The sequence below is a fragment of the Andrena cerasifolii genome, chromosome 9 (genome assembly GCF_050908995.1).
Source record: "Andrena cerasifolii isolate SP2316 chromosome 9, iyAndCera1_principal, whole genome shotgun sequence".
In the NCBI taxonomy this organism is placed as follows: Eukaryota; Metazoa; Arthropoda; class Insecta; order Hymenoptera; family Andrenidae; genus Andrena; species Andrena cerasifolii.
This window is the reverse complement of record NC_135126.1, coordinates 7,867,334-7,881,090: the sequence shown is the minus strand read 5'-3', so window position 1 is coordinate 7,881,090 and position 13,757 is coordinate 7,867,334. Positions and strand designations below refer to the sequence as shown.

At 45.2% G+C, this 13,757-nt stretch overlaps 1 protein-coding gene across 7 annotated transcripts in view; it reads left to right on the top strand.

Moving 5' to 3' along the window:
* The window catches only part of LOC143373519 (putative receptor-type tyrosine-protein phosphatase mosPTP-1), a 352,753-nt gene that overhangs the window by 306,666 nt on the left and 32,330 nt on the right, over window positions 1–13,757 (top strand). For all 7 annotated transcript variants that reach the window (XR_013086479.1, XR_013086478.1, XM_076820871.1 and 4 more), the window contains exon 4: window positions 2,612–2,793. Coding sequence is in view for 5 of the 7 variants with exons in the window: in XM_076820871.1 (XP_076676986.1) it covers window positions 2,612–2,793 (182 nt within the window). In the remaining 2 variants the exon portion in view is untranslated. The remainder of the gene's footprint in view (window positions 1–2,611; window positions 2,794–13,757) is intronic.

Here is a 13,757-nt window from a genome sequence, read left to right as displayed (position 1 = left end):
ATTCGCCGCGCAAATTTGCAGGATTTAGAAGCTGCGCAAACGGTCGGAACGATTCGCCAAACAGGCCGTGATCTATGCGCCGCGTTTTATCGTTTTTTAATTCTTCCACCACCCCCTCCCAGTTTTCCGTTTGCCTCGCGCGACTTTTAATCGATACGAGTGCCACGTGCTTCCGTTTCGATCCCGGCCGTGTAATCCTCCCCCGATGGACCGAGCCAGGGATCATAATATCCGTCAACGCGGAACGGCGCCAGTGTGTTTTCATTTATACGGAATCGAAGGCTCGTGTTTCCGAATTGAGCGGAGGTTCCAATTACCATTATTACGGTCTAAGTTGCAACGATATATCGCGTTACACGCGCAGTGAAAACGAGCCTGTTAAATTCTGCGGGTGGAGGGTAATTTCCCGCCGCGGCAGGCCTCGGCGTCGCGAACGCGATACGCGGCGTGGGAGAGCAGGTGAACAATGAAATGTTTTTCGGCGCCTTCAAAATCCCCGTTCGACATCGTAGAACGAGGGCGGGTATGAATTCCCGAGCGGGGGCCCTCGCCTTTAAAATTTCTCGGAACTCCGTGCGCGATGTGCGCTGCAACATTTGCTGGAAATAAACGAAACGCCGGCGAGTGTTTGAAAATTCTGTAATTTCCAACGTTCCGGTCGAACCGGCTGCCAGTTCGGGAGGGATGGAAGAAACAGAGGTGGTGAAATACGAGGCTTGCAATGAAATTTTGCGGGGCGAAGGAGAGTTCTGTTTCGCGGGCGGAACTTAGCGTTTGCAGATTGTTAAGAATTCACGCGTGACCATGCGCTGCTGCAAGTGAAGGAAAACGGAGAGAGATTCATTCCCGATCTATATATGCCTACCAAGCAGTGGTGCATCCAGAGGGGAGAGGGGTAAGGGTACCTGGCACCACTCAGAGAAATAGCTTTATAAAAAGAAAACTGGATTTTATTCTTTAAATAATTTTTTTTAATCACCTAATGAAATCTATTGAATTTGCAATAAATGAAATTGCATTATATAAATTTCTCTTAAAAATACTTTTATCCGTTCAACTCGGATCAACTAGGTGCAGATATTATTTCTGCCTTTCTAAATTTAATTGTCTTTTCTTCCTTCCACATTCATTACACATAACATAAAAATAAAATGTGAAAAATAGTAAGAAACCCACAAATATGTTTGGATTATCAGGTTTGTCATTAAAAAATAAATAATTTGCCTTGAGATATCACGGTATCTATTTTGAGACACACAAAAAGAGTGATTTTAATGCTAAAAATACAAAAAGAATTTTTAGCATTAAAATCATCATTTAGTCGACTTAGGTACCTTCCGATACAATAAAAATGCGGCATATATCCCAAATGCCCGGAAGAGACGCTGCACTTTCGTATTTCGAAGTGCGATGTCGAATATGACCTATTCTGGCCGTGAAATATTCCACATAGTTCCTTTAACGTATTACAAAAGTTATATCACGAAAAACTATGAATTTTGAACTACTACGATATCAAAAATAAATTCGAAATGTAACTATTGAGGCAAAGTGCGGTAGGCTTACCTCGAAAAATAGCAAAATCTTTCAAAGTTATTACTGTTTCCATTATTATGGAAACGCGTTCTCGCTTATTAATCTAACCTAAACGAACAGCCTAAAGAAAAATAAAATCGACAGTGTTGTATTTTATTACCGATAACCCTGAACTACCGAAGGTGCGGCGCCTCTCCCAGTGCGACATCCCTCTAGATACCATCACAGGCTGAGTTACAATAAAGTTAGAAATCATGCTATTCGTGAAACCTCAATGTGGTTTCGACAGATTCGCAAAGTAGCACTTCCCGCGTACTGCTCCTATCTGAAGGATCTATACAAACACTAAATACACGTGCACACGCGTAAACATCCGCGCATAGCGCAGGGTAAATCAACCGAGCGCAAACTATAGCGATTATCCGAACCGCAGCTGCGCAAGAACTTTCCGTAACGGCTCGCCCGGCGATTAATAACCCTGCATTAATTAGGGCGAAACGGGGTCCCTTATAATTTGCAAGACGGTAAAACCTTCCTCCCTCCCGAGTAGACCGATGTCTTCTACCACTCATTATTCCACGTCGCGCGACGAGAACGTCGCCGGAGCTTAGACAGCGCTGGCGGTAAAACGCTGTTGTTTACCAGGTCGATGGCAGTCAGGAGTTTAATTAATCGCGCGTGCCGAGCACGGCGCACCGGAGTCGTCAATGATCTGTCGCTGGCATTAATGTCTAAACACAGTCGTCGATCGCTTATTGACGAGCCATTGTTTCCTACACCAGTCAACCGCGGGACACGAGTCGCGAGCAGACGTGTTGCATTATTTCCTCGACGACGCGGCCGCGATGTGCATGTGTCTCGGTAATCAACTTGTCGATAGAACGCGCCCCCCGCTCATTCGTCAAGCCGTAGCTCGAGAATACCGCGGGCGTTAATAAAACCTCTCCGTGCAGCAGCTATTTTTGCACGGCCCGGAGGTGCCAGCGCAAATAACTTTCAAGCTGAAAGGTTCTTTAGCGAATCAACGTTCCCCCTCGCCGGATCCGTACTAACGGCTACCCTATTGGCTTTTCAGGATCCAGGAAAACGGGCCATGGAACGCGACAAAGGAAATCGTGACTCCGAACAACGATACCAACTACACCATCGAGAACCTGCGGCCGTTCACCGTCTACAGCTTCCGTGTGTCGGCCGTGAACGCGATGGGACGCAGCAGACCCAGCCCCGAGTCCTACTACATCGTCACGCTCCGGGAAAGTATGTTTCTCCGATTGTGATTACGCCGTTATTGCTTCCATCGAGCGCCCCGCGTCGGATCGCGAATCGGTTACGAGGCAGCTCAACTACCGCAACGCGCCCCTCGAACGCGTCCGCTCTAACTTCCCTTAACCGTATCCAGGACCTTTCCGAAGGATTTTCCTGAAACTGCTATCCGTTCAAATGCCCTTCGAACATCTAATCGAGAATCCAGCGAAAACGCTACCGACGTCTCGACCCTCGTTCCCGAATCGCGTGCGCTTATCCTCGACACGTACTACTAAAAATTCTCACTCATCGGCACCCGCACTACACAGCTTTCTGTACTTCGATTAACCCCGTGAAAATTGCCCGCGCCGGGGTCCCATAACTCGCCAAGGTACAACCCCCGCGTGCGCATCGAGCGCCAGTGAATGAAGCCACCGTGGGGGATGATAATCGACGCGGAATCGGGTCAGAGGTGTCCAACGAGTCCCTTCGGGGCGATATCCTCGGTCCCGCGGAAACAAACGCTTTGGAATCGGCGAGGAGAGCCGGAAGCACCCGGCGATGGAAGATTGCGCGGGAGCGAGGAGGGGTTAGGTCGAAAAGAATGGCTGGCACGGCCGGTTTCTCCGCGGCCGGGGTGCCTCGCGAGAGGGTGCAGGCAACTAAAGAGGCGCTAATTGCAGCGCAGGAAGGAGCAATGTACAGGCCACGCTTAACTCGAGCGGTCCGGCTGGCTTTCACCCTCCGGTTTGTCTTTCTCGCTCGGCCAGCCTGAAAATAGGTTGAGCAGGCCGGGCTCTATAAATTCTGTCAACGTCGCCGGGATTGGCCGACGCCCCGTGTATACCTTAGGCGCTCGGCAAACTTTGCGCCGCGACGTCCACGGCGACGACAAAGACGCCGATGGTTACCTGCGAGGAACTCGCTCGACCTGGATTCCCACGCGTATCGCGCAAACAATTAACACGTCGCTACGTGGATAGCCCTCCGGATAGGATTACCCGCTGCGAATTCTCGCGAGTGAATGTTTAATCACGGGGTAGTAAGGAGGCCAGTTCGGCTTACTGCACGAGGGATTCGTTAGTCAGGGGTATCCGGTCAGTGAAAAGTAGGGCTGGGACTGTTTGTCGAATTTTTCGGTATTCGAATATTCGAATACTTCAGTTGCTCAATTATTTGGCGAATATAATTTGAATATTCAAGAATTCGAATACTATTCGAATATTTAAGTATTCGAATACTATTCGAATATTTAAGTATTCGAATAGTATTCGAATATGTAAGTATTCGAATACTATTCGAATATTTAGGTATTCGAATACTATTCTAATATTTAAGTATTCGAATACTATTCGAATATTTAGGTATTCGAATACTATTCTAATATTTAAGTATTCGTATACTATTCGAATATATAAGTATTCGTATACTATTCGAATATATAAGTATTCGAATACTGATTTATTCGAATAGTATGGTGTGAATTATAAATCAAGTTCTTTGGATTCATTTGTCAGGGAAAAATCTTTGAAGCTAATTTTGACTCACTTCACACCATACTATTCGAATACACCAGTATTCGAATACATCAGTATTCGAATAGAATTCGAATATAAACATTCAAATACTCAAATATTCGAATACATCAGTATTCGAATAGAATTCGAATATAAACATTCGAATACTCAAATATTCGAAGTTTATTCGTAGCATTCAAATACTTGTAAAATATTCGAATATTAAATTATTCGAATAGTCCCAGCCCTAGTGAAAAGCCAGACCTGCTCCAGTTGAGCGTGCGTGTCGGTAGGGTTGCAGTCGCGGAACGAGCCCAGATCGCGCTGCGGATTCAAGCGTAATTGTGGAGCAGAGAAAGAGGAACAATTAAGCCAGGACCTTGCGAGGGTAGTGACGACGTATCGACTGTGTCAACCCTCCGAGGGAACTGTCAACCCCTAGTTGCACCGTCGCCCTGCAGCGCTTTTGTAATTGAGGATGAGGAGGGGATAGTTTGCTCGATCGATGTCTGAAAAATTGTAATTGCGAGGGGTATGTACAATCCTATCGCAAACATTTGCCGGAGAAATCAAAACCGGGGGGCCTCTGAATAACAGTGGCTACAACGCGAGTCGGGGGCGTGCACTTGTTTTGTTTTTTGGGGGAATTAAAATCGCTGGTGCGGATTTATACGCGTAATCGGCGTTTCATCGATATTTATTCTGCGCGAGCGAAATAAATTTCTTGTAAATATTATGTTTCCGCGATCCATTGTCCACCGTTTGCTTTTGTCCGCTGGAAAACGAAATATGTATTCATAATAATCCCCGATAATTAATGCGGGAAATGAATTTAACGCATCGCCGAGAACCGCGCGCGGGGAAAAATCGCCGAATCCTTGCTCTCGCGGCTGGCGGGAAATCTCGTTTAACTACGTCAATATTACGTTAATCATTGATATTGCATTTCTCCGCTAACAATCGCCTAAACATGGAAATTCACGGAACCGCAACCGTGGCGGGTGGAAAATTTAATGCGTGAAAACCGATGTATTTAAACAACGCCCCCGCCCTCTGCAAATATCCTGTTACATCGCCGCTACCGAATCAATGATTGATATCGTATTACTCGATTAATTCGTCCGCCGGGACACGAATAATCCCGATAGAATCAAGAAAAAAGTATCATTGAAACAGCATCGAGATACACGACGACGCGAAACGCCGAAATTTGCATTCCCGACACTGTTTTTCTCCCATCTCGCAGCCGTATCGATTTATCCGTTATTATTTTCCCAAAAATACGAACCGTTGAAAAACAAGATCCCAGATTCCCGCGGCGCCCAATGTATATCGCTGAAGTGTAAAAATATGGAATAGATAACCACGCCGGGCTTTTCAACAGCTTAAGCGACTTGCTGCGCATTCCCTACGCACAGTCCCGTATTTATACGCGAACCGCGCATCCCCCCATTTCCATATTAGAATGATAATAAGCTAGCGTTGATAATAAACTCGCGGCCCAAGCTCTGTAATTAGCGACCCGACGATTGCATTTATTAAGCCCGCAACGAATGACTATCGCGGGCTGAAACGCATAATCGTCTCTGCGCATCGCTGGCTTCAAGGTACACTCCCAAACGTTACACTATTCATGGTGAAACAATATCTGTAAATTTCTAAATTATGCACAAAAACAAGCTCCTTATTTCCAACCCCTATTCCCCCACATTCACAGAGGATCACAAAAGAAGAAAGGAAACACGACGCTTTATTCGTTTTTACGTCACTCTTCTATGAACACCCCCATGAATTACTGTAAATTACTCCATAACCCGCGTTAAATCCAATCCGCCGAAGTTCAGCTAGACGAGCGAAATTAATTGAACGCCGGCCGCAAAACAAGCGTTCAATTCGAGGGGGAAAAATCGGGGCGCGTTTGACACGCCGCCAAATGCGGGCGCGAATGGCCACGGCTCGAAATCTCCTCCCGTATTTTGGGAGGAGGGCGGAGGGTGAATAGGGGGCCCCGTGGAATCGGCACAAGCTGATCGCAGGGGATCGTTGTCGTAGGGAACCGTGTGGAATTAGCGCTATTAAATACATAAACTCGGACGCTGGCAGGTTCATTATGGTAGCACGTGAGATAGGAGTAATTATCTAGTTATCAAGACTGGCCCGCATGAGGGGCGGTAGGCGATTGGCCCCTCGCGAGCCCGTGTCAATAACTAATTTAAATACCACCGAACGTCGGCCGCCGCGATCCGCGCCGGCCACTGTCCGAGCGGAGGAAAAAACGGGGCGGGAAACGTTACGAGTTGTTAAACCGAACGCGATTATATTCGTTCCGCTGATATTGCTACCGCGCGACTCGCTTTTTTTTCACACTACAGCCCCCTTCGCGCAATCGTATTTTCCGATACTCGCGATCGGAAGCGACGTTTAAACGCCGTTTTTAGCGGGCAACCGTCAACAATAACGTCGCGCCGTCCAGCAAAACATCGACGCGATGGCAATTCGGTTGTTAAAAACTATCGCCGGGAATATGGGGGCTTCGGTGGAACGCGCGTGTGTCCAGGAACCCTCACACTCTTCCGGAACATCGGGGACAATGTATTTAGAATCTAGAGTGAGTAGATTCTAGAGGGAAGGAAAGCCAGGTACTGATGAATCAGGTCCAGACTACTGGAAAATTCTTTTGGTCTTTCTATAATTTATTGTACTCCATGATGTATTTTATTACGATCAATCCGGGGTCGCGATTAGCATCAGGCGCAAAATGGGATCTCACTCTCTGTATGGCTGCATTTTCAAACCCTACTCTTCATAAACAACGATATAAAAACAGCCTAAGTAGTTAAAGTTGAAAAATAAAATTCCTCTTTTAAATATTAAATTCATAATATCAAATCTAGAGGCAAAAGTATAATTGCGGCCCTGGATTAATCTACCCCTGACTTAACCCTGGTCGCGTTTAGCATCAGGCGCAAACTGGAACCTCATTCTCTATAGAGCCACATTTTCAAACCTTACTCTTCATAAACAACGATATAAAAACAGCCTAAGTGGTTAAAATTGAAAAATAAAATACTTCTTTTAAATATGAAATTCATAATATCAAATCTAGAGGCAAAAGTATAATTGCGGCCCTGGATTAATCTACCCCTGACTTAACCCTGGTCGTAGGTAAGTATTCCAACTGTTAGTGCACATACAATTGAGCGGTTCCTGATCTTATAGCTACGATCAATGAGTTCTTCCCTTTCACATTTCATGTCGAAACGCCCACCGTCTACGGCAGTAGCATAATTGTAATTCAATGGCCCGCATCGTGGGCTTGAATCGTCGCGACAGCTATGACATCCCCATCCAGAGATCGATGAAGTCTTTCTCGGGCGCATTAAACCAGCACTTGAAGCGGGATGACAAACCTCCGCCCGGCAGCAGGCGACTAGTAATACGTCAACGGTGACAGGGCGCGTTCCAAGCGACACGGTCGAATGAATTTTTCAAAAACGAGCCGCTGCGACAAAAATCCGTGGCATCCCGCTTTCAGCCGCGGGAGGGGGCGCGAACAACGCGGCGCAACGGCATTCATGGCCCACTGCCGATTGAGTGATAAATAAGTAAACAAATGGAATACCGCGCGACGTTCCACGTCAGAGGTATTTTATTACTGGCTGTAGTTTTGCATCGATAAAATGGTGTTAATGGAATATTCGTGCGCACAGCAACCCTGTGAGATTATTTACGCGAGGTGACGCAGATAATTAGCGATTATTCTTCGGATATTAATTATTCAAATCGTCGACGGTTCTCCTCCTCCCTGAGCGAAAGATTCAAATCGATACATGCCTCGGATAGGGGTTGACAAGATAATGCAACAGGCTGACGAAAAACAACCCCTCCTCGAGGAGGATGAATATTTTATTTACTAAGCAACGATTAAGAGAATCTTGGTTGACAAGAGGGGATAGGGGACCAAAACCGGGGGCCGACGACGATAATTCTGCCCTAATAACGAGATAATGGCAGCTATCAGGGTAATAAACAGGCAATTAATAGACGAACGCGTGTGGGTGTGTGTTTAATATTGTCAATACGAGCCGGTCCCGTCCGTCGACGAGCGCTAAAAGGTAAATACAGAGGGAGAGACGGCGACATAGAGAGTGAACGATTTAATAGAAACACGGAACAGGACACGCGGAACAACGAAGTTAATATGATCCTTGTTGAGGTTCGTTATTTCGCCCGGCTTTTTTTTGTAATGGCCCCCAGACAAATGTATTTTTTATACGTTCCCTTTTTCTTTCCAATAACATTTCTGCGAGCTTGCTCGTAGACTCTTTGATCTCCGCCAGCGGGGGGATCTTCAATCTCTCCGCGCAAATAGATACACCTTTAGAGAATAATTAATTTTGCAGCCGGTAAACGTTCCATCCCTTTGCAGTCGTTAATGAGATGCTGCGAAACCTTTTTTCCCCCCCGCCGCTTAACTTAGCGCACAACAGCGTCGCGGGGGTACTTTTAATCGGCTCAGAGGCTCCCGTAGCTTTCATCGTCCAACAACAAACAACCCTGAATCAAAGAACTTCGGTACGCCTATCGAGACTCCTGTTTACAGTCGCAGTTGCAAATAATAATGCATCCCAAATCTGCAGCTCTGGTTCACCTTTGGAACTCTGAATTGGACTCTAAGCCTCTTAAGTTAGTAATAAAAGGACTAATTCGTCGCTATTATCCCTGTAGCGTTTGAAACAGTCACGCGGGAAGGAGATGGACTCGACTGGGGCAATAGTAACTTGGTAACGAGGCTCAGAAATGGAAGCAGTGGAAGGCGGATAGATCCCCTGCCCCTGGTTTGCCCGATTTATCGCCGCTATATTTCGACTCGTGTCGCTGATTCTCCGATGTCCCTACGACTACTCATATCATGGAAAGTGGCCGTAGGCGCACGTTAAGTGCCAGCTTGCTGTGCAGGAATTCACGGTGGCTTAAATGAAACGCTGCCTCTTCTGTCTTCCTGCCTGTTCCCCGCTTCTCTTTTCTCTGTCTCCGCCAGATCAATAGGGCACCAACGAAACATCTCCTACCACTTTAGCCCAGACCAATACGTACCACGGCTCTAGTTCCTGTTTCCGGAGGTCGTTCGCCTGTCCCCCCATAAATATATGGCGTAACAGAGCCACCAATTAGCCATCGGGGCAGCCGTGTCGGCGTATACTATAGTGAGCAGAACTGACGGTGGTGGGCGATAGGAAAGTGGGAAAGCGAGTGGAATTAAGTAAGCTGCGACAGTCGATTTCGATTTAGTTTATTGTTTTATCACGCAGATTACAAGTGACAAATAAGGAGCACATAAATTACGTGCAAGTATGTTTCATTGTTAATTTACATCGCGTATCCAAATTGTGTCACGCACTATACAGTTTCACACATCCCATGTTTCTATGCATCCTAACATTACCTGTAGGTATTCTACATTACCTACAAATTTTTTTCGTTTAACATACTTTCAAGGTTTCCTATTTCTCACACTTTCGCACGATTCCCACCGTTCCAGTACATGATAATTATTTTCGCAACAACGTGAAGAATTAGAGCTGATAATTTATCGATCTTCAAATGATGTAATCGCACTTACCGACGCAGGAGGAGTACCACCATCTTACGGTATGACCAGAGAACTAAACTGCCCCTAGGGCATGGCACCTAGAGGTGTCTGGTTCGTCGGTCGTAAAGTGGGTTGTATACATCCGGGGGCAACCCAGCTTCGCATACCCTACATTATCCACACATATTAGTAATTTTTCACACCCCCACACATCACACTACTCTATTTATGTCTACATTGAGAGCAAGCAAAAACTCATTTTGATCAGTTTGTTAGTTCAACGGTTATAATTTTTTTAAAAAATGTTAAGACTATATTTCAAAGCGCTGTAAGATCCACAATTTTTGACATTTTGCAAAATCCTTCGAGATATGTTTATATATCCCTAAAGTCTACAACATATCCAAGTTTCACCTAAATCTGAAATGTTACTCCGAAAGGTGTCCGATTTCACATGGAATGACCCATATGCGTGTTGTGTGAGGGGGATGCGTGTGTGGTGTGCGATGTGTCGTGTTGTGTGTCATAGCACTATAGCTGTGGCCAGCTTTTATTTCCTTTCAGAACTGATAAGTGATAGCAGAAATTCTTACCTCTCGTTCTTCTTCTTCTTCCTCAACTTCCACTCCTTCCTTTCACATCAGGAGCGGTCGCGGAAAGCGTAATTCCTAAAGTGGCGGCGTTTTTATCGGGAGGATACACTGCGTCTATTTAGTTTATAGCATTCCTGGAAAGCACGCAATGGTTTTTACAGTTCAGAGTGTATTAAATTAGTTTATTTCCTTCTCACCGAACCGTGTACATTGAATTGATTTTTTCCCAGTATGAAAGAGACGGCCTCTTACTATCAGACCTCCCGATCGAATTCCATCGTGCTGAAACCCGTACGCAGTGATTACCAAAAGAAATCGGTGCTGGCGTAATTTAACCCCGCGACAGTAAAACCCAGAACCGGTGGCCATCATAAACGCGCCCCGCCAGGATCTTAATAACTTAACGCAGATTTAGCGTCGGTAAAAAAGCACCGGCTCGCATTTATTACGGCGCTAAATTGCCGGGCGGAGTAGCCGGCCGGAAGCGCGTGAAAGACTTATCGCAGCCCGCGTATCCTCGTAATGCCTGACCCGCCGCAATGTCTCCAGCCGCGTGTTAATAATTCCAGTTGTTTCGTTAATTGGCTGTCGCCGCGGGGAAGTAACGACTTTAGGAGAGCGATGAAAACCGGTGGAGGATCGAGTGATAAACGAAGCCAATTTCCATTTAACCTACAACCTTTGTCAGACCTTACAGCAGCTGTTACACTACCTGTTGGTTTTTATGTTTCCTTTTCTCGATTACAATGTACGATTCTCTAGCGGACCAGTTGAGTTCTCCCTTTATTAAGAATAACAATCGTGCCCGTTGTTTCTATTAAACCGCTGAACCCGCTTGTTGCAAACGACCAAGCTAGCAAGCAAATAACGCCACGACACAATTCGAACGCGGTTGATACATTACATACCGCGATATTAATATCTACCGAGCCTCTTGGAAGCGACGCGATGAACGGAAGTATAACGGCGGGCGTAATTAATATCCGTCGCGAGGCTCTGAAACGGAACATTGTCCAGAGGCTTATGAATAATTGCGCGACAGAGGGACATCGCAATGAAACCGGACAGCGGCGGAGTAGCCGGAAAAATTACTTGTGCTTTGCGCACAGCTCGCGTGTAAATAGAAGGGAAGCCGGCCGCGCTTTAGAAGGTTTGCTCGCCGACCAAATTAAGGGGGTGGACACGGGTAATGCAGCGCGCTGTATACCGACACAATCTGGCCCGAAACGTGGGTTCGGAATTTTTTGTTTTTCGTCCTTATATGAGCAGATTTGCGGCTGGGCGAGGTCTCATTCGAAAGAGGTAGGTTCAATGCGGAGCGCTCTGCTCATGGTTCAACGTGATTGTGTGGATATGTAATAATATCAGTGTTCAAAGTAAAGCAAAAGTAAGAGCAAATCAAAGAGCGAGAAGTGGCGCAGATGTTTCGAGACAGTGACTGTTTAACTAAGAGACGCAGAATTTTGGAGCGCCTCTTATTTGCAACTTTAAGGCCATGCCTCTGAAGCTGAAATTTAGTATACCTCTTTCCACTTCATGTTCGCCTGATACCTGGGCCAAAATCTGGCAAAAATTTTCAGAATGCACAAAATTGGGCTTTGTAACAGGAGAACATGATGTCGAAGGAGGTGGCACTAAGTAACGTCTTCGGAGAGAGAATCGAGGATGCCTTCGAAGCTGAAATTCAGAATACCTCTTTTCGCTTCATGTTCTCCTGATACCTGGGCCAAAATCTGGCAAAAATTTTCAGAATGCACAAAATTGGGCTTTGTAACAGGAGAACATGATGACGAAGGAGGTGGCACTAAGTAACGTCTTCGGAGAGAGAATCGAGGATGCCTTCGAAGCTGAAATTCAGAATACCTCTTTTCGCTTCATGTTCTCCTGATACCTGGGCCAAAATCTGGCAAAAATTTTCAGAATGCACAAAATTGGGCTTTGTAACAGGAGAACATGATGTCGAAGGAGGTGGCACTAAGTAACGTCTTCGGAGAGAGAATCGAGGATGCCTTCGAAGCTGAAATTCAGAATACCTCTTTTCGCTTCATGTTCTCCTGATACCTGGGCCAAAATCTGGCAAAAATTTTCAGAATGCACAAAATTGGGCTTTGTAACAGGAGAACATGATGACGAAGGAGGTGGCACTAAGTAACGTCTTCGGAGAGAGAATCGAGGATGCCTTCGAAGCTGAAATTCAGAATACCTCTTTTCGCTTCATGTTCTCCTGATACCTGGGCCAAAATCTGGCAAAAATTTTCAGAATGCACAAAATTGGGCTTTGTAACAGGAGAACATGATGTCGGAGGAGGTGGCACTAAGTAACGTCTTCGGAGAGAGAATCGAGGATGCCTTCGAAGCTGAAATTCAGAATACCTCTTTTCGCTTCATGTTCTCCTGATACCTGGGCCAAAATCTGGCAAAAATTTTCAGAATGCACAAAATTGGGCTTTGTAACAGGAGAACATGATGTCGAAGGAGGTGGCACTAAGTAACGTCTCCGGAGAGCAAATCAAAAGAGCGAGAAGTGGCGCAGATGTTTCGAGACAGTGACTGTTTAACGAAGAGACGCAGAATTTTCGAACGCCTCTTGAAAGGCCTGCGCCTCTTATTTGCAACTTTAAGGCAAATGATTAGGTTTTTTCAGTTTCTTTAATTCCTATGATGTTTTGCTGTACGTATAAACATTGAAGATCGCATAAAACACTTATTTCATGAAGCAATTCGACGTATAAGTTACTCTGACACGGAAAAAACGACGAAAAAATCGGTTTTTAATTTTTTTAACTGCGGCGCCCCGAATTGAAAAATCTGAAAAAAATTCAGGACAATAGTAACAATCATACGTACTTACAGTAAAAATATAATTATAGTGCCAAGCCTGCTTCGATACACAATCAGCATTTTTCAGCATTTTTTGGCGTTTTTTATTTTTTACAGCTTGGTTTTTCAATTTAAAAATCTGAAAAAAATTCAGGACAATAGTAACAATGATACGTACTTACAGTAAAAATATAATTATAGTGCCAAGCCTGATTCGATACACAATCGGCATTTTTCACCATTATTTGGCGTTTTTTATTTTTCACAGCTTGGTTTTTCAATTTAAAAATCTGAAAAAAATTCAGGACAATAGTAACAATGATACGTACTTACAGTAAAAATATAATTATAGTGCCAAGCCTGCTTCGATACACAATCGGCATTTTTCACCATTATTTGGCGTTTTTTATTTTTCACAGCTTGGTTTTTCAATTTAAAAATCTGAAAAAAATT